At 42.3% G+C, this 19,671-nt stretch overlaps 1 protein-coding gene across 4 annotated transcripts; it reads left to right on the top strand.

Annotated features, from left to right (window-relative positions):
- Nucleotides 1-1,904: 1,904 nt before the first annotated feature.
- Nucleotides 1,905-12,106, top strand: nipsnap3a (nipsnap homolog 3A (C. elegans)). 4 transcript variants are annotated; one of them, XM_041185403.1, is made up of 7 exons: nucleotides 1,905-2,169; nucleotides 5,549-5,756; nucleotides 6,507-6,665; nucleotides 8,262-8,411; nucleotides 9,496-9,582; nucleotides 10,666-10,779; nucleotides 11,832-12,106. In XM_041185403.1, the coding sequence occupies exons 1-6, from the start codon at nucleotides 2,086-2,088 to the stop codon at nucleotides 10,737-10,739; spliced, it is 762 nt and encodes a 253-aa protein (XP_041041337.1). In that variant the 5' UTR covers nucleotides 1,905-2,085; the 3' UTR covers nucleotides 10,740-10,779; nucleotides 11,832-12,106. The 4 variants fall into 4 exon arrangements, with proteins under 4 accessions (XP_041041337.1, XP_041041336.1, XP_041041335.1 ...); XM_041185402.1 differs by having other exon boundaries at nucleotides 10,666-10,783; XM_041185401.1 differs by lacking the exon at nucleotides 10,666-10,779.
- The last annotated feature ends 7,565 nt before the right edge of the window (nucleotides 12,107-19,671 follow it).

Raw genomic sequence — 19,671 nt, 5'->3', positions numbered from 1 at the left:
AAATCCCTGCAATTTTATAACCAATTGGATGCTGTGTGTGTGTGTGTGTGTGTGTGTGTGTGTTTGGGGTGGGGGTGGGGTGGTTTGAAGGGATGGTCGGGGAAGTGGAGGAGAGATGGGAATGGGGGTGTTTGGGGGAGGTTGGAGTGTGGGTTGGGAGGAGGTCAGCTACAGAGTTGAATTATTTTGTAAATATTGTGATTTCTTTGTAGCCACTTTCCTAACATCAGTTGATTGTTCTGTGATTAATTATCCTTAGAGAATCAGTATTGAGACTCCAAATTCAGCATTGCTGCAGTCACTCTGTCTACTACATGCAGGTATAATGAGAGAAAGGCAAAACCTACAACACCTTTCACAATGTCCCAAATTGCTTTACAGCCGTTATGTAATTTTGAGTTGTAGTCACTGGTATAATGTAGGTAATGTTACCAAATGGCAGAGCAGGCTCGAGAGGCCGAATGGCCTACTCCTGCTCATAATGCATTTGTTTGTATATCATTCTGGGATGGATGAGATGAATTGTGCTAGGTGGCCTTTGTCAGCGTTAACTATCTAACTTTCTTGCGAACAGAGAGTGGGGAATCACGGCTGGAGTTCTGTTTATTTTCTTGCTAATGAAAATTTACTGCGAGCAGGATTCATGGAGTGAGATTGCCAGGATACGAGTGCAGAATAGGCTCATAGTGAATCAGTCACCTGTTTTACACTGCACGTGATTCTCAAGACATGATTGACTTCAATCTTGTCCTTTTGTCTACTTAACTATTATCCCACTCTATCTTGATGCTTTTTAATACATTTTTTGAGGTACTGAAATATTGTGATAAAGTTGTGCTGCTTAGTAAATATGGAAAATATATTGTAGTGAGAAGCAGGGGACGGAGTGCCGCTTGCAGACCGAATGGAGGTGTTTTGCAGTGGTCACCCATCTGCTTTTCGTCTCCCAAATGAGCAGTGAATACAGGATATTAAACTGAAGTATAGGTTAATAGCTATTCTAACCCAAAAAGCATGTGGGGATCCCAGAGGATGGGAAAGGAGGATTTTTTTTATTATTCATTCATGGGATGTGGGCTTTGCTGGCTGGGCCAGCATTTATTGCCTATGCCTAGTTGCCCGTGAGAATGTGGTGTTGAGCTGCCATCTTGAACCACTGCAGTCCCTGTGGTGTAGGCACACCCACAGTGCTGCTGTGGAGTTCCAGGATTTTGACCCAGCGACAGTGAAGGTACGGCAATATATTTCCAAGTCAGAACGCTGAGTGGCTTGGAGTAGAACTTCCAGGTACTGGCTGCACTTGTCCTTATAGTTGGTAGCAGTCACGGGTCTGGAAGGTGCTGCCTTAAGAGCCTTGGTGAATTCCTCCATCCTGTAGATGGTAGACACTGCTGCTACTATGCATGGGTCCGAGTGGAGGGAGTGAATGTTTGTGGATAGAGTGTCAATCAAGCAGGCTGCTTTGTCCTGGGAGGATTGGTGTTGCGTTTTCGGGGAAGGTGTTGTCGGAAGGTGGAGGGTCATTTTAATTCTCGGAGCTCACCGACCTGAAATGTTAACTCTATTTCTCTCTTTACGAATGCTTCATGACCTGCTGAGAATTTGCAGCATTCACGTTTCAGGTTTCCAGGATCCACAGTATTAAATCATTGCAGAACGATTCTAGAGAGTTGACGAGCCTAGCTACAAATCTGGTCACGGATTCTATGTTTTTTCTAGCGTTAGCTTTGCTACAAATGAACCAGCACCTCTCTCAACAATCTCCCCCTCCCCCTCCATCCATCTCCAAAACACGATACTCATGAATACACCCAACTCATTCTAACATTCAAAGAGAGACTGAAATCCACGCGAGGGGGCAAGGCCGTGAGATTTCGGCTTGTGTGTCGGTGCGGCTACCGTAGGCGGCTGGGGGCGGCGGTTGATGAAGAGGTGAGCGACGCCTTCCTGCCCTGAGCTGGTCAGTGTCCGGCCAGCCGGGCGGACTGGAACGTTGAGTCGCGGGCGCAACGTTCCAAATCGTTGTCGTAAGGTTCCGGCCCGCTGTCACAACGTTCCAGCCCCTGTTCTCCGTGTTCTATTGCCATGTACAGTCTGAGGAGTGTATTGAGCAGATTCTATGCAGTCGCTCCACGGTCCCTCCTCTTCCCGGGTAACCTGGGACAGCAGGTAAAAGTTCAAAACAGCTGCCGAAGTAAAAGAGGATCCTTTTATTGGCGGGCGGACGGGTTGCTGCAATTCCTTGCCATTTTGCAATTTTTGGCCTCGACCTCGAAACTTATTTCGACTTCCTTTAAATTTAAGCAATTCATTTCCACTTGTGTTTTCTGAATTTTGCATAATCTTGAAATACGTTTTTTCCCCTAAGATGTACCAAGCCATTCTGTTTAGAAAACAGGGCTGATGATTTGTGGAGTTGACATTTTGAGAATTGTTTGTAGGGCGAGGAAAAGTTACTCCAAGTTGCACGCAGTGAAGCACGTCAGCAGTTTCGCTGGAGCAATGGAGCCAGACGAGCCGCACGTAGCAATTCTTGGGAGTTCAGGTCCTTGGTAAGGGAGTGTGTCGGAAGAAAACCTTGCACATAAAAGGCTCTACAGTTAGGACCAGAGAGTGGGATCAGTTGATGGAAGCTTATAATGCAAACTGGCTGTTTAGTTGCAGATTGCACCTGTGTTTTTCTTGAAAACTGTCGGATTAACTTTCATTAAAGATTTGCTTTTTTAAATGATGAAATAAATAAGATATTGAAATAATGATTTAAAGTTTTAAGCGATAGCAAGTTCATTTGGATCCACTTTTAACGAATGTGAACAGTGTGTACAACATTGAGCCAGTTATAGTCAAGAGAAAGCATGCACTCAAATAGCTCCATAACATACCCCAGGATGTCCTCAATCACTTTACAGCCAATGAAATGTAGTTGCCCTTGCAATAGATGCGCAGCAGCCAATGTGTTCACAGCGGGGTCGTTAAAACCACGGACCATAATTTTTAGAAGGAATGATAGTGAAACTCTGTGTTTGCCATCATTGCTCTTCTGAAACTCTGACGTCTGCCAGTACACAGTTAAATGTGGTGATCTAGAATTCCTTCAGTGTGTGTTGCTGAATTCCTTGCAGACTGCAAACAATTAGATTAGAACCTCCCTCTTTACACTGCAATTTCACTGATATACATCCTGAAAAATAAAATGTAATTGGGCTTTTTTAACAGCACTGAATCGTAATCGCAGAACGACCTCTCAGGCCCTGGAAACAGATTTTATACTTGTACTGTTAAATGTTCCATTCTGATGGTTCCAATTTTTTTAAAAGAAAGGTTTGATATTTCAGCTTCAGTGTATGACCCAACCATTTATTTTGCTCTCTGTAAAATTTAAAGTTAAGTATAGTGGTGCATTTTACTTCCTGGTTGGCTGTCTGTGAGAATTCTTCAATGTGATTGGCTGATTTAGGGATAAGTACCAAGCAGGGCACTGGATAATTCCCCTACTTTTAGATGTAGTGCTAGGGGATCTTGTGCATCCATCTGAGATGGCAGGCACTGCCTCAGTTTTCAATGTCTCATCTGAAAACAGCACTTCTAACTGTGAGGAGCTCACTGGTTAGTGCAGGAGAATATAAACCCAGATTATGGGCTCAGGCGTCTGGAGTGGGACTTGAACCCACAACCTTCTGACTCTCAGGCCAGAGTTCTACCAACTGAGCCACAGCTGACAATTAAAAGAAGTAGACTGTGTAAATTGGTTGCCTCTGTGATACATAGAATTGTCACAGTGGAGAAGGAGACCATTTGGCACTTTGTCTAAGCTGTCCCTTTGCAAGAGAAACTCAGCTATTCCCATATCCCACCCTTTTCCAGTCAGCCTGCATTTTTTTTTCTCAGATGCTTATCTACTTCCCTCTTGAAAGCTCCGATATGTATCTGCCCCCACCACGCTCCCAAGCTGCATTCTGAATCCTAGCCACTTGCTTTGGGGGTGGGGGTGGGGGTGGGGGGGCAGAAGGTCGCCATTGATTCTTTTGCCAATTACCTTAAACCTGTGTCCTCTGGCTCTCGCTCCTTCTGTCAACAGGAACTGTCTATCTACTCTGTCCAGGCCCTTCATGATTTTGAACACCTCCATCAAACCCAAACCCCCCCCCCCCCCCATTTCCTCTAAAGAGAACAACCGCAGTTTCCCTGTTCTAGCTGCATAATTGAAGTTCCTCATCACTGGAAGCTTTCTTGTAATTTCCATTGCTGAATCCCCCACCATCAACATTCTAGAGGTTACCATCGACCTGAAACATAACTGGACCAATCATAAATACTATAGCTACAAGTGCAGATCAGAGACTGTAACTCTTGACTCCCTAAAGCCTTTCCACCATTTAAAAGGCACAAGTCAGGAGTGTGATGTAATACTCATCGCTTGCCTGGATGACTGCAGCACCAACAAGACTCAAGAAATTCGACACCACCCTGGACAAAGCAACCCCCTTGATTGGCCATCCACCACCTTCAACATTTACTCCTTCCACCACCAACACACCTTGGCTGTAATATGATAAGATGCACTGCAGCAACTCGCCATGCCTTATTTGACAGTACCTTCCAAACCCGCAAACTTTATGACCTGGAAGGACAAGGGCAGCAGGCACATGGGAACACCACCATTTGCAAGTTCCCCTCAAGTCACACACCATCCCAATTTGGAAATGCATCACTGTTCCATCACTGTGGCTGAGTCATAATCCTGGAATCGCTAACAGCAGTACAGGGACTGCAGTGGTTCAAGAAGTGGAGCATGTTTCCAAAGAAGCCATTTATTTGATTCATTATCTAAACCATTGGTCTGCCAATATAATTCATTTTAACATAATGGAAGTCCTTGAAGCAGCACAATATCCTTGGTTCTAAGGTGCTTGGTCAGAACTGGTAATGCTTGAATGCTACCCCAGCAACACCAGTGAATGATCCCAGAATCTCCTGACATATATCAGTGGCCCCCTGTTTATAATTGGGATGTAGAGGAAATAGACTTTCTCAATGACCTCAAATGTCTTTGACTGAGGTTACCACTGTTAATTGTTGAATTTGATCTCCACCTTTTGCATTTCGTTATTTTGCCATTGCCTTTGTTTTTTGAAGAGGTGTTGGTTAAATCAGGAGCATGAGCAAACTAACCTGGCTGAAGACAGTAAAGCTATGTAATCACCTTATGTAACCTTATGGGTTGGACCTGCCACCAATATAAACTGTTGAATTTCGAATGTATCTCTGCACAAAAGTGATATAAGCTGCCCTTTTTAAATAATAGTGCTTAGGTAACCATGAAGCTTAATTAATTTAAGGCCCCTTCAAAATGATGTGTGTGCATATTGAAGAATTGTGACGTAAATGAGCTGTGTGTATTACAGAGAGTACAGCACGAGGGTTGCTTCATATACTGGTGTTGTAATGGGTGGGAAACAGTTGTGTGATGACATGGAAGTCTACTGTAGAAAAACCACATCTGGATGCTTTTATGTAAGTATGAAATTGTCCCTTCTCTCACCTCCAGAGATCTATAGGAACTTCCGCAGGAGGCCAGCAGCAGAATGGCACTTTTTATGAATTCCGCACGTACATCATACAGCCGGGGAAGGTAGCTGATTTTATGAAGCTGACAAGTGACAACATCCACCTACGTACTGCCCACTCTGAGCTAATTGGCTACTGGTCTGTTGAAATTGGGTGTCTGAATGAAGTCTTTCACATTTGGAAATATGGTAAGAGAAGAATTTACATAATTTTTTTTAATAGCCTGTTTTATTCCATTCAGGAGTAGATGTTGCAGTAAGGGCACAATGACATAATGTATTGGAGTGCCATTGTGTAGAGCATTGAAGGGGTCAGACATGAGTGTGTTTCCCAGCCCTTCTCTCTGCTGAGTTCCAAATCTGAAGGTTGTTAATTGGGAACTGTAGCTTCCCATTCTTCCCTTGGGGATGTATCCGAGGGGGTCTAAGGTCTCATCTGGAAAGACAGCACCTCCGGCAGTGCTGTGCTCCCTCAGTACCACGTTAGAGCATGTCAGCTTTGATTTTTGTGCTCAAGCCCTGGAGTGAGACTTGAACCCGCAACCTTGTGATGTAGAGGCATGCACGCTTCCAACTGAGTCGTGGCTGACACTGAAATTGAATGGCGAAATGGGCTTGTGGAGCTGAATGGTCTACTCTATTCTTGAGTTCTTAATGTTTAAAAGCAACTAGTTTGGGAATACACTCCACTGCCTGTTCCTAGGGTCAAAAATGGTGTCTGTGTGAACCACATCACCATTTAACATGGAGCTGCAAATTGGGAGTTAGGAGGCTTGGAAAATAAGTGTATGGGTGTGTATATGCTGTAGTTTAAATACGACAGCCATAACTGGTGTAAACAATGTGATTATATGTAATATTTAATAGAAGTAGAGGAGGCATGTGCTATGTTTGTAATATTTGTGAATAATGGACTATGTCAAAGCATCTTTTCCTTAGACAGTTACAAGGAACGAGCAGCAGTACGAGAAGCCCTGGCAAACAATAAAGACTGGCAACAAAATTATATCTCAAAAATGCTGCCAATGCTTCTCAATCAAACCAGCGAGATCGTTTACATGGTGCCATGGGCGGAGTTGCGCAAACCACCAAAAAAAGGCAAGCATCCTTGATCTGGCCTCTGTCCTCATCCAGTCTAAGCAAATTCACGGTTAAAGGTCGACAGCCCAATGCTCTAGCCAATTCCACCAGAAAGTTCCCTTGTTTATCCCAGTCCTTAAACTTCTTTTTAAAATGTCAAAAATGGATGAGACAGCCAAGAATTAAGACCGTGCTTTAACAGTCGGTGTCACCACAGGCTAAACGTTTGAAGGTTAGATGCATAGAGGCAAAATTACATCTAACTTGCTGTCTCAAGTTCCTAGTTGTGACATATATCAGCTAATACCATCTTATTTGTGCAAACCAGGTTATCTGGGTTTGAGATGTTGCACACTCTGGATTTCCTAGAAAAATTGGAGCACTAAAATGTACGCAACATATATTCGATATGTGAGTTGTGTACTGAGTTTTCCAGGAACTAGGTATGCCCATTATGTGCACTACCTTTATCATGCAGATGTTCAATTGGTGTGCAGGTATAATACCTGATCCCACAAATCAGCTGTAATTTATGTTAGCATGTCTTGCCATCATGATGTGCATTGGTTTGTTGGCTGTGTCACCTCACCTTATGTCGAAAGCAACAGAACATTTCCATGTTGATGGCCACTATTTTTGGTTGGCACAAGTAGGATTGGATCCACTTTTGAATCAGTGTTAGTGAAAATACATTGTTCCTCGTATAATCGCATCAGATCTTGGTGTTTGTCAGAATTCTATCAGTTGCAGTGGCCAAATCTGAGATTGTTCTGAATTTAATTAAGTATCAATTATGAAATTTTCTTCCTAACATCTGTAGAGTACCATAGTTCTTCAGTCGACAACATTCAGTTTGAAAAACTAAACTCTTGAGACTTGTAGTTTGTGTACATTTTTTTGCTTTCTTGGATCTCAAACCAATATTCTTGAAAGGGAGATGGTGGCGTAGTGATAATGGTACTGGGCCAGTAATCCAGAGGCCTTGGGAATATGTGTTCAAATCCCACCATGACAGCTGGTGGAATTTAAATTCAATTTATTAATAAAATCTGGAATTATGAAGCTAGTCTCAGTATTGGTGACCATGATAACCATCGATTGTCATTGACTGCTGCCCTTAAGGATGGTAGATTTCCTTCCCTAATCTGGCCTGGCCTATATATGACCCCAGACCCACAGCAATGTGGTTGACTCTTAACTTTCTTCTGAAATGGCCCAGGGAGCCACTCAGTTCAAAGGCAGATTAGTGGTGGGCAACAAATGCTGACCTTACCAGCGAGACCCACAGCCTATGAAAGAATAAATGAAGAGATGTCTCTGAAGAGTCAGTGGTCATATATATAGTGGGATACTCAGACTGTGCATTCCAACTATAACTCAGTCTTGTAAAAATTCAACATCACCATCATGTTTAGTACTCTAATTCTCTATACACAAAACCAAGGACCCCATTTTTGTGTGTGTGTGTGTATTTTTTTAATTTATCTGTGGAAAGGAACAGCTGCACAAATTGAATTGGTAGCCCGTTTCTGTGTAGTAACGTTGTGTGTAATGTGTTGTTTGCGCTTGTCAAATGATTTTATTTTCTCTTTTAATGCATCTAATTCCAAACAGGTATATATGAATTAATAAATTACCAGATGGTGCCAGGTGGACCTGTTGTATGGGGTAAAGCCTTTCAGAAAGCTGTGAGTGCACATAACCATGTGGGATATTGCACACTAATTGGGGTATTCCACAGTGAATTTGGCCATCTCAACAAAGGTAAGACCAGAGTTTTAAGCTTCAGAATCATCCTTGGACTAATGCCACACAATTATTCATTTGAAAGCAATTTACTCAATATATGTTATACAAATATATTTACTCCCTTATGTATTCCCCCCTGTTAGATCCCTGCCTTCTGCCCTTGTAATTTCTGCAATACTCAGAATCTAGGCCATAAACTTTTCCACTTTGAGTTGTACAGAAACTCGGATTTGTCTGGGTTCAATTCAGTCAAACCTGAGCTGCGGGGGGAGGTGGAGTGGGGATTGAAGTGACCCTTTGAGTGCAAACTTACTCAATATTCAACATTTTGTGTACTTCAGTGCTTTGACGAGCAAGTTCAAGCTCTGGGGGTTGTTCAACAGTAATTGGAATTGTGGTTTTAACACAGCAACGCGTCAATAAATGTACTTTAGTGAAAGAAGGGATTTGGGAAGAAGGACTTTTGTGTGTAGAGAGAGAGATAACGAGGCAAAGACCCTTTGAAAAGATGACTGAAGGATCAGCCACGGCGAAATTTTAATATTTCAAAAATAATGATGTATTTTAGTGGCGGTGCAATATTGAAATCGTGTCGGTGCACTGTAAGCAGTCAAGTTAGCTCAGAATAAATTTAACAATCTGCGAGAGCTAATCTCTCATATAACAACTTATCAAAGCAGCACGAACTAGGTGCTTCAGGGAGTTCTGGAGCTCTTCTATCTCATTTGATTAAGCCCCTGACCCCAGATTTCTATGGGAACTTGAGTATCCACGCAAAAAGTGCTTCACAGTGAGCACTAAAGTTGCTGTGTTCAGGGAGCAATATTGTGAGCTGAGAATTTACTGCTTGAAGAGGCCACTTTTGGAAATTTGGTAACTAGGAGCTCAAAGTTTATGTCTGTCAACAAAGGAAGTTGAGTGGCACCACACTGTGCCTGAAAAACAGATTTGAGAGATAACTTCTTTGAATAAATATTTTGTAAGTCTCCCCCAACCCCACTTCACCCAACGTCACCCCAGTTTCAAAATATCTATTAATTCTTGTGCCTCTTCACCTCGCGGTCAGCAGTTGTTCTAATTTGAGACTATTATTTTGCAGTCCATTCCCTCTGGTGGCATGAGGATGGTGATCAGCGAGCAGCTGGAAGGCGCAGGGCGCAAAAGGATGTCAGGGTGGTGGCAGCAGGTAAGGACCTTTTTTGTTTCTCCCCATCTGGCACACTGTAAAAGACATCTGAGACATAAGGCTGCATGCAGTGACACCCCTAGTCCCAGCCAGAATGGAGAGAATTGCAGTCATAGGTGGGACTTGCCCCAAGGCTCAGTAAGCAATCTTTTTAAAAAGAGTCACTATGAACTACAGCAAACAGAACTCGTAAATGAAACTACAGCAAAGTCTCCAGATAAAAGTAGGAATATTTCTCCAGCAAAATGCAGTCAGTGAAAGATAGTTACGCAATACAAAATCTGGCTGCTAAATCAATTCCAGTTAACAACAGTGTGGTCTCCAGGCATGATAATCGGTGAGGGGAGTGGTGGGGGCGATGATTTACCCTATCCTCCCCATTGTAGCCAGGGATAGCATTGTCACTATATTTGACCATTTTTTTTCCTTGAGTGTTTCTCAAACTATCTTTATATACTCTCACATATTGTTTCTCTCTCTCTTCCTATTCTTCCACTGTGAAGTTGAGGAGGAGAAATTTCTTCACTCAAAGGGTTATGAATCTATGCACTTTTCTACCCCAGAGGGTTGTGAATGCTCCACCATTGACTATATTTGGCTGAGATGGACTCTCTTTTTGGGTCTCGGGGAATCAAGGCATATGGAGAGTGGGCGGGAAAGTGGTGTTGAGGCAGGAGATCAGCCTTGATGGAATTGAACAGAGGAATGGCTTGAGGGACTGGTGTGGCCTACCCTTAGGACTGGTGTGGCCTGCTCCTATTTCTTATGCGACCTTTTATATGATCTTAAATTTTCTCTTCTCTTCTACTAATAACTATTACGATGTCTGCTCCTGTCGTTTCTCTCCTCTTTTTGTCTGGTTCTATTAATATGATCATTTTTACAGTTTTGAGGAATCCTGAAATATTGACCTATCTATTCTCGTATTTGTATCTTTCTAGCATTTTCAGGAATATAGGAATATATTGCTTGCCAAGTCCCACTGGTTAATTCAATTACATGCCCCTAAAGTTGTATCTCTGGATTTAAATGGCCATTTTATAAACACGAGCACTTTTTTTTTAACCCTGGTTTCAACTCTAGTTACACTAAATTCCAGAACTCAAGTTGGAGATGGTGCTGGTACTTGTGTGCTCAGGACTTCGATTGGAATCTAACTCAACTCATTCTGTTGGTTTGAAACCTTTGCGTCACCATGCAAGTAACTATATTCTAAACTGATCTAAAATAATTACTCAAAAGATCGGAGAGAATGCGGAACTTGCTACCACTTTGAGTGGCTGAAGTGAACTGCACAAATGTATTCAAGAGGAAGCTAGCTAACTACATGGGAGGGAGAAAGGAATAGAAGATGAGAGGTTTCAATGAAGAAAGGTGGGTGGGTGGTGGTTCGGCATTGGTTTTCATCTTGGGTCAAATGGCCTGTTTCAGGGTTATTAAATTCTGTATAATACGTGATCTGAGATTGCTTGGTATCAAGGTTCATTGTAAAATTACTAAACCGTTCAGGTTCCCAGTACAATCATTCCTTATCACAAATTAGATTACAGGGAGATTAGGGGGAATTAGATTAAGTTGGATTAAGGGGAGGCAATGGTGTTGTGGTATTGTCGCTGGACTAGTAATCGAGAGTCTCAGTGTAATGTTCTGGGGACGTGGGTTCGCATCCCACCATAGCAGATGGCAGAATTTGAAGTGAATAAATTAAAAGCCTAATTCTGACCATGAAACCATTGTCGATTGTTGTAAAAACCCATCTGGCTCACTAATATCCTTTAGGGAAGGGAATCTGCTGTCCTTACCTGGACTGGCTTCATGTGGCTCCAGACCCAATGTGGTTGACTCTTAACTGCCCTCTAAACATGGGCAATAAATGCTGGCCAAGCCAGCAATGCCCAAATCCAGTGAACAAAAAGAAAGAGAGATGAGGAGAAACTTCTTTAGCCAGAGAGTGGTGAATCTATGGAATTCATTGCCACAGAAGGCTGTGGAGGCCAGGTCATTGAGTCATTGAGTGTATTAAAGACCGAGATTGTTTAACTCAGTTATGGTGTGCACCTGACATTGATAGTTAAAATACTATTGAGAGAATGTTTACTTTTCTAGTTCTTGATTTAATAATTATTTGTCTCAGTACATGCATTTTAATGTCACCTGCCTAATTTAAAACGTGCTTCATACTGGGCCATGTTGTGATAAGTTTTAAACATTACAGGATATTACCACAGTCTTTTTTTTTTGCTTTACAGTGAGGGATAGTGCCACATACCTGGTGTCCCAAACTAACAAGCTCCTACGTCCAACAGCTTATTCACCTCTGAAATGATTCCGCGCATTGAACACTGATGATGGTTGTGCTTTCTTCCCTTTAATGGTGCCTGTGATACAAGTGATCCTTTTGAATTTAAGGATCCAACCATGTGGCATGTTGTGTCATTGGTAATGGTCACTTTGGCCAGAGCTAGGTTGTATTTTGTACTCTTGATGGCTGAACTGGTTGAAATAAAATATTATCTTTAATCCATCATGTGCTGTGAGATGTTTGAGATTTTCACTGACAATTTGAATATTTTCATCCCATGTTTCCATTTCTGTTTAGTTTGAAAATTTAATTCGGAGGCAGCACCATCAGCCAATGAGTTGGAGGCAGGCATGAGAGTTGAGTTTCTAAGCTCATGCCTGAAACTGCAGCAAAGTCTCCCGATTAAAACTTATTCCTTCAGCAGACTGCAGTCAGTGGAGGATAGTTTCTTAATACAAATTTGTGCATAAGCTAAGTCAGTCACTTACAGCAGTGAGGTTTCCAGGCCTGATTAATGACTAAATCACCCAATCATAAAACCATAAGACATAGGAGCAGAAATTAGGCCATTCGGCCCATTGAGTCTGCTCCGCCATTCAATCATGGCTGATAAGTTTCTCAACCCCATTCTCCCGCCTTCTCCCTGTAACCTTTGATCCCCTCACCAATCAAGAACCTATCTATCTCGGTCTTTAATACACTCAATGACCTGGCCTCCACAGCCTTCTGTGGCAATGAATTCCATAGATTCACCACTCTCTGACTAAAGAAGTTTCTCCTCATCTCTGTTCCAAAAGGTCTTCACTTTACTCTTGAGGCTGTGCCCTCGGGTCCTAGTCTCTCCTACTAATGGAAATATCTTCCCACGTCCACTCTGTCCAGGCCTTTCAGTATTCTGTAAGTTTCAATCAGATCCCCCCTCATCCTTCTAAACTCCATCGAGTATAGACCCAGAGTCCTCAAACGTTCCTCATATGTTAAGCCTTCCATTCCTGGGATCATTCTTGTGAACCTCCTCTGGACCCTCTCCAGGGCCAGCACATCCTTCCTGAGATACGGAGCCCACAGTTGCTCACAATATGCTAAATGTGGTCTGACCAGAGCCCTATAAAACCTCAGCAGCACTTCCCTGCTTTTATATTCTAGTCCTCTCGAAATAAATGCCAACATTGCATTTGCCTTCCCAACTACCGACTTAACCTGCAAGTTAACCTTAAGAGAATGCTGGATTAGGACTTCCAAGTCCCTTTGCACTCCAGATTTCTGAATTGTCTCCCCATTTAGGAAATAATCTATGCCTCTATTCTTCCTACCAAAGTGCATGACCTCACACTTCCCCACGTTGTATTCCAGCTGCCATTTCTTTGCCCATTCTCCTAACCTGTCTAAATCAATCTCAGTTCTAGCCAGGATTTAGCGTTGTGTGATTTTGCATCCTACCATGGCCATGGCCAGGATTTCTCATTGGTTGGGCAGGCTCAGCGGGAGCGATTGGGAACCCAACTGCTGCCTGCGATCAGCTCCGCACCACCATTTTGCGTGGGTGGGTCAATTAAGGCCCACCCAGTGTGGATCGCGAGCAGTAGCGTTCAGCGCTACCTGAGTGGGTAGGGGGAGGAAGGAGAGTCGGGTTCAGAGCTCTTTCGTGCATGTGAAAAGAGCACTTCAATCTCCCTGAGGCACGGAGCTGCCTCAGGGAGATTGAAGTGATTGTTAAAAAAACGACTGAAAACATAAAAAAATTAATGAAACGTGTCCCCTCACATGTTTTTATTTTTCAAAGAAACTTTTTACTTAAGTTGTAAAAGATTTAGAAAACCTCACCCAGCTTGTGGATGAGGTTCCCTAAAAAGACGTAAAAGCCGCTTGGCCCTTTTCGCCTGCCCGCTAACCATTAGGTTGGACGGGCAGCGTAACAATCATGTTAATTACCAGTTGGCTTTAACATGCCTATCAATTATCGGCGGGCACACAGCCGACTCCGGCATGCCCGATGTCATTGCACGTCATTTTATGTTCCAGCGTGTCGGACCCGTTCTCACATGCCAATTCTACCCCATAAGTAAATTGTGCAAAGTAAAACGAAATTGCCTATCTTTCAGGCTTAATGTTACTATATGAATAATGGCAGAATTTCTCAATAGTCTATCTGAAGAAATTTTTAATAATTTCTGGGTCAGAAATGACGCTGCAGTATGAAAGTTTAAATTGACAAACTATTTATAGCAAAATAGCTTGCATATTGTTCTGAATAGCATATGAAAATAACAAACTGTATATAAATCTAAGTCGTGGTCCACTTTGCACTCCAACCTCTGACCTAATATTTAAATAAACTCAGTGGGGCAAAGTTGAGTGTGTAGAGTTGGGTCACAGATCAACCATGATCTCATTAATGAAACAGGTTCCAGGAGCTGAATGTCTCCTCCTCTTCCTATGTTCCCTAAGTGGGATGTGATCTGATGAACAACCTAATGCTGGAAAAAGTTAGGAAGCTAAAATCTGTGTGGGCACGTCAAGAATAATTGCCGGATGTGCAAGTAAAAAATATCTTGTGTTGACCCACAGGAATCGAAGCAATTAGACCTTTATAATTTTAGGACGTTCTCTGCCTGATCCCAGTGATAGGTGCCCACTGTGGGCTCTACAGCTGCCATTCCTGTGGCTGGTACACTTCACTCTTCAAGTGTACTGGCTGCAAATCTGTCTAATTGGCATTCCCCAGGCCACGGAGCGTACGGCATGAAATGAATTTGAATCAGGTTCCCAGTAAAATTGTTCCAAAATACGAATCTATAGTGGGGAAAATGGGCTTGAAGCATTAGGGTAGTGGAAATCTTTTTCTGGGATTAGAGTAAACTTGAGGTCATCAAAAACTACTGCCCATATGTCTGCCAAGCCCAGGTTCAACTATCATCCCTGTGCTTTCTGATTTGTGTTGGCTCCTGGTCTGACACTACCTCAATTTTAAAATTCTCATCCTTTTTTCAAGTTCATCCATGGCCTCACCTCCCCTCCCTATCTCTCTAACCTTCTCCAGCCCCACAAATCTCTCAGAGAGCTGCATATCCCTAATTTTCAACAGTCTACCTTTGGTAGCCATTTCTCCAGCTGCTAAAGCTCCTAAGGAATTCCCATACCTCTGCACCTTCCTACTCATTTTTTAAAACTGGTCCTTAAATGTTTACCTTTGTCAAGTGTTAGATCACCTGCCTCGAAATCTCCTTATGTACCTTGGTGTCAGGTTTCATTTCATAGCGGTCCTGTGAAGTGCCTTGGGACATTTTCCTGAATTAAAGGTGCTACTTGTATGCAAATCATTGTTAAGGTATATTGGGATAGCTTTACTCCACATCTCTGTGCTTAATGTTGAGACATGGAGAAATCTTCCACTCCTGTTTTCTGTCTTGTCGAGTTGATGGTAAAACACCACAAACTCTCTTATTCAGAAAGTTAGGGAGTTTTACTTGGCTCAAATGAAGCATGGTCAAGTTAATTTAAAATATGGAACAGAAGACCAGTTGCAGATATGTGCTTCTTCAGCATAGTTAAGTCTTCGTTGAAGCACATATCAGTTCAGATATGTATCCAAGTTATTCTGTAACTAACTATGGATTTCTAAATTTTAGGTAAGTTTGTCAATACAGCTCTTGAAACTTGTGGCATTTTCAGCGAGGTTGTATGATCACAGGAATTTTTAGATTTGGGGCAGATTTCGACTTGTCAAATGCTTGGCTTTTTCTCCCCCCCCCACACCCCCTCTGCCAAAATCTGTTTTTCCTGCTGAGGAGGGTGACTTCCACTGTGTTAGTGGAGCCCACAGGTATCAGAAGCCTCCTGCCAGCTAGTTTAAGTGGCTGTTTGTCACATGTTAAGTTGCAGATTTGTTGGTGGCCATTTTTTGCTGCGGGGAGAGTACTGTTTTTAGGAGCAGCAGAATATTTCTAGAGTTTTGACTATTGCAGTTCTTTCAAAAGATCATGTACAATCTGGTGCAGTACACAGGTCTCGTGCAATCAATTTTAAGGTCGAGGTTAACCGTAGGCTTGGGTCCTAGCACACTATTAGCCAAGAAGATTTAGATTTTTATACACACTGGCCCATTTGGCAATTATTCAGATTGGTACATAAAACTAGTCAAAATTAGGAAACATTTTTACATACAATTAAAATTCAATTTCAGAGATATGGGTAGGCAAGTTGTGCAGGGAGAAGAAGATTAAGGATGGCCATGCACTTCCAGATTGCAGAGTGCACGTGAAACCTTACTTGCTAATTGAGTTATAGACCACACTTCATAAGCATTTTAAAATGGGTTTCGCTCGGTGTATAGCTATCAGGTTGCATTTGTCTTCTGTTATGATGTAAATTATCCTGCTGCAGGTTCGGTTATTTCCATTTAACATTTCATTAAAAATAGCAATCGATATATGTCATTTAGATCCACTCTGCTTACAATATTTAGCACAGCCCTTGTACAATAGCAACAATTGGATTGCAAATGGCTTTATGAATAAAAATGGCACATTTATGAACAGTAGTATTGCACAATTAACATGCGATCAACATCTTTGATGGATTTAGAATGATACCTGGACTCCAAGAGTTAAATTACAAGGAGAGATTAGGATTTTATTCCCTGGGATTTAGAAGGGTACGGGGTGATTTGATCAAAGTTTTCAAGATATTGAAGAGAGTAGATAGCTTCTTTATCTATCCAAATTCTACTAGCTGGAGAGTCTAGGACTAGGGGCCACATCTAAAAATTGGAGCCAAACTTTTCAGGGGTGAAATTAAGAAACACTTCCACATGCAAGACATGGTAGAAGTTTGGAACACTCTTCTGTAAATGGCATTTGATGTCAGATCAATAGTTAGTTTTAAAACAGATTGATAAGATTTTTGTTAACCGCAGGTATTACGGGGCAAAGGTGGGTATATGGAGTCAGGTCTCGGACCATCCAAGATCTTTTTGAATGTTGGAACAGATTTGAGCGGCTATGTTCCTAGTCTAATGGCGTTCTCGCACTTGGCTAAAATTCACGGGAATATAACATCTTAAAAGCTTAAGATCTGAATCAGAAAGGCAGAAGTTCTTGAAACTCCGAGCAAATTTACAAATACGTATTGACCATTTGGAAGCTTTGCTGAGGCTGAAGATTTTATTGGTGGGTGGGGGTAGTAGAAATTGAGAAGCAAAAGAAATAAGTGGAAGAAAGCTTGCATGGAAGCACAAAAGCCAGTCTCTGGACTCATTAAGATTTATTGTAAAACCCACCTCAGTAAACTTATTTCCTTTAATCTGGTCCGTGAGGATTAAGGATCATGACAGGGATTACAAGTAAGACTCATTTTGATGTCCACCTGAGTAGTTGCTTTCAATTGTTCTAGTTACAGTTGGTTGAATGATAAACACTGGATAAAGCAGCCATTTGCAATCTGTATTATTTACTCTGCTGGTAATGAGCTCTGCAGCACAATGAGCAGAAAATTCTCTCTTAGAAACAGATTGTTTTCAAATAATAGCCTGATGGATAAAAAACTGTCAGTTGATGGTTTGAGGTTCAGACTACCCATGTTCAACCCCTATTGACAACAGCAGCTGGTGAAATTTGATCTGGTCCCTCTAATAGTTTTTTAATTTGGCATTGAGCTACTGGCAATTTTACACTAGTCCCTATTTTTGGCTCAGTAGTTCATAAAATTTGTTGACAGGATCAGGCTAGGCAAAGTTTGTCAAAGGAAGATCTATCTGTCACAGGAAAGGCTGCAGGACATCGGAATTAGACCCATTCTGCCCAGTCCAGATCCTACTGTTTCACCTCCTGATATATATAATTATGCCATAGGAGTCAGAGGGAATGGATCTATGGCCTGGATTTTTCCTTTGGCAGGCAGGTGGGTGCGGAGCCGATCGCCACCCACAATCGGCTGCGCACCGCCACTTTACACGGGCAGGCCAATATTGAGGCTTGTCCAGCGTAGCGGACAGCCAGTAGCGCTTAGCACTGCCTGTGTGGGTGGGGGTAGGAAGGAGAGGCGGGGCCTGTGCTCTTTTGCGCATGCGCGCGAAAGAGTGCAGAAATCTCCCTGAGGCGCAGAGCTGCCTCCGGGAGATTGAATAGAGAATAAAGCATTTTAATAAGTTATGTAAAAATTGATTTAAACATGCCCCCTCATGTGACAGTGTGACATAAGTTGGGACATGTTTGTGAAGGTGGGAAAATTAATTTATTGATTTTATAAAAGCTTCAGGAAACCTCATACTGCCCGTGGATGAGGTTGCCTGAAAAACATGAAGGCCGCTTGGGCTTTTAGCCTGCCCGCCAACTTAAGGTTGGACAGGCAGCGTTCTTAACTAGTTTAAATACTTTCTTAATGGCCTTAATAGGCCGTTGGCATTTCTGCGGGCTTGCAGCCAACTCTGGCACCTACCCGCTGAACGAAATATCGCGATGATGCGTGATGATGTCGGGATGCAAGCCCGAGGTCATTGCGCATCATTTTACGTGCCCACCCCCTCACGCCAACCGGAAAATTCAGCCCCATGTTTCTAATTGCAATTCGCGTTAAAAATAAAAGTCCACTTGTGAACAGAAAAGAAAACTTTGTTAAATTTTGTCCTGATCTTGGACCTTCTGTTCAGAAGAATAACAATAGACCTTTAGGCTGATGTTTAGGTCAAGAAGTTACCTGGACCATTTATCATTGATACATTCAGAACTGATGGCGAATGCTGCATCACTCGTAATTCTTTTATCATTCCCATGTTTCATATTATTGTTAATCCATCAATCCATACTAATTACATTTACATTTCAAGCCTGTGTAAAACCCACAAAAGTAGATTTATTTCCTTTAATCTGGTTCATGACGATCAAGGATCTTGATAGAGATTACCAGTAAAACTCATCTTGATATCTGCCTGAGTAGTTGCTTCTGTTTGGAAACAACCTGTTTCTATGGGGGAGACTTCTCTGCTGCAGATCTTATTGTCAGCAAACCACGCTGAATTATTTCACATAGCTTTTTCAGGTTCTGAAAGAAGGCCACAAAAATGTGTAACTATTGATTTGGTAGAAGTTTGTACTGATTATTTTTTTAATGATCAGCAAAATTTACTTTTCTAATCTTAAAGAGCTGATAGTGTGTCATTGCCTGATTACAAAGTCTACTAAAAGAGCGGCAACATAATGAAAATGTCTTCCATTCAATGTCAGTAAGCGTAAAATCTGCTAAATTTTAATCCCAATATTGTTATACTTAAGCCAACATTGTTCATATACTTATTTCTCTTCCATTCTTCCAGTCTCATTCTCTCTTTGTACAATTATCTCCTCGTTTTCCTCTCACTCGGAGAAAAATTGGGCCTCCTCACACCCATCTTTTCAACGAAAATTCAGTTGGGGTTGGGGGCATAATCAGAGATGTCCCACACCTGATATAGCCCCCCTCCTCCCACTACCTGAAGTGCGTGGCTGCTAACTTAGCAGCTGGCGACTACCGCATGCTCACAGTACCTGCTAAAGCCAGCACTAGGCCCCTTGAATATGCTAATTAGGGGCCTGGCATCTGATGTAGAACATCATTGTCAAATCCAGCAAAAGTTGCATGTCTCACACTTGCTCTGCTCTGTTTTGCCCTGGCCTAGGCCGGCCTAACTAATGGCCCTCAAAGGGGTCACTGGTGGGCCACCAAAGAACAGAGAAGTGTTGTCGTTTCTATTTAACTTACTGTAGACTGGGAGCAGCGGGAGAGATCTGCAACAATACTCGAGCTACTGTCAG

The sequence above is a fragment of the Carcharodon carcharias genome, chromosome 4 (genome assembly GCF_017639515.1).
Source record: "Carcharodon carcharias isolate sCarCar2 chromosome 4, sCarCar2.pri, whole genome shotgun sequence".
NCBI classification, from domain to species: domain Eukaryota; kingdom Metazoa; phylum Chordata; class Chondrichthyes; order Lamniformes; family Lamnidae; genus Carcharodon; species Carcharodon carcharias.
Note: the sequence above shows the minus strand (reverse complement) of the source record. Positions and strands in the feature narration are given on the sequence as shown.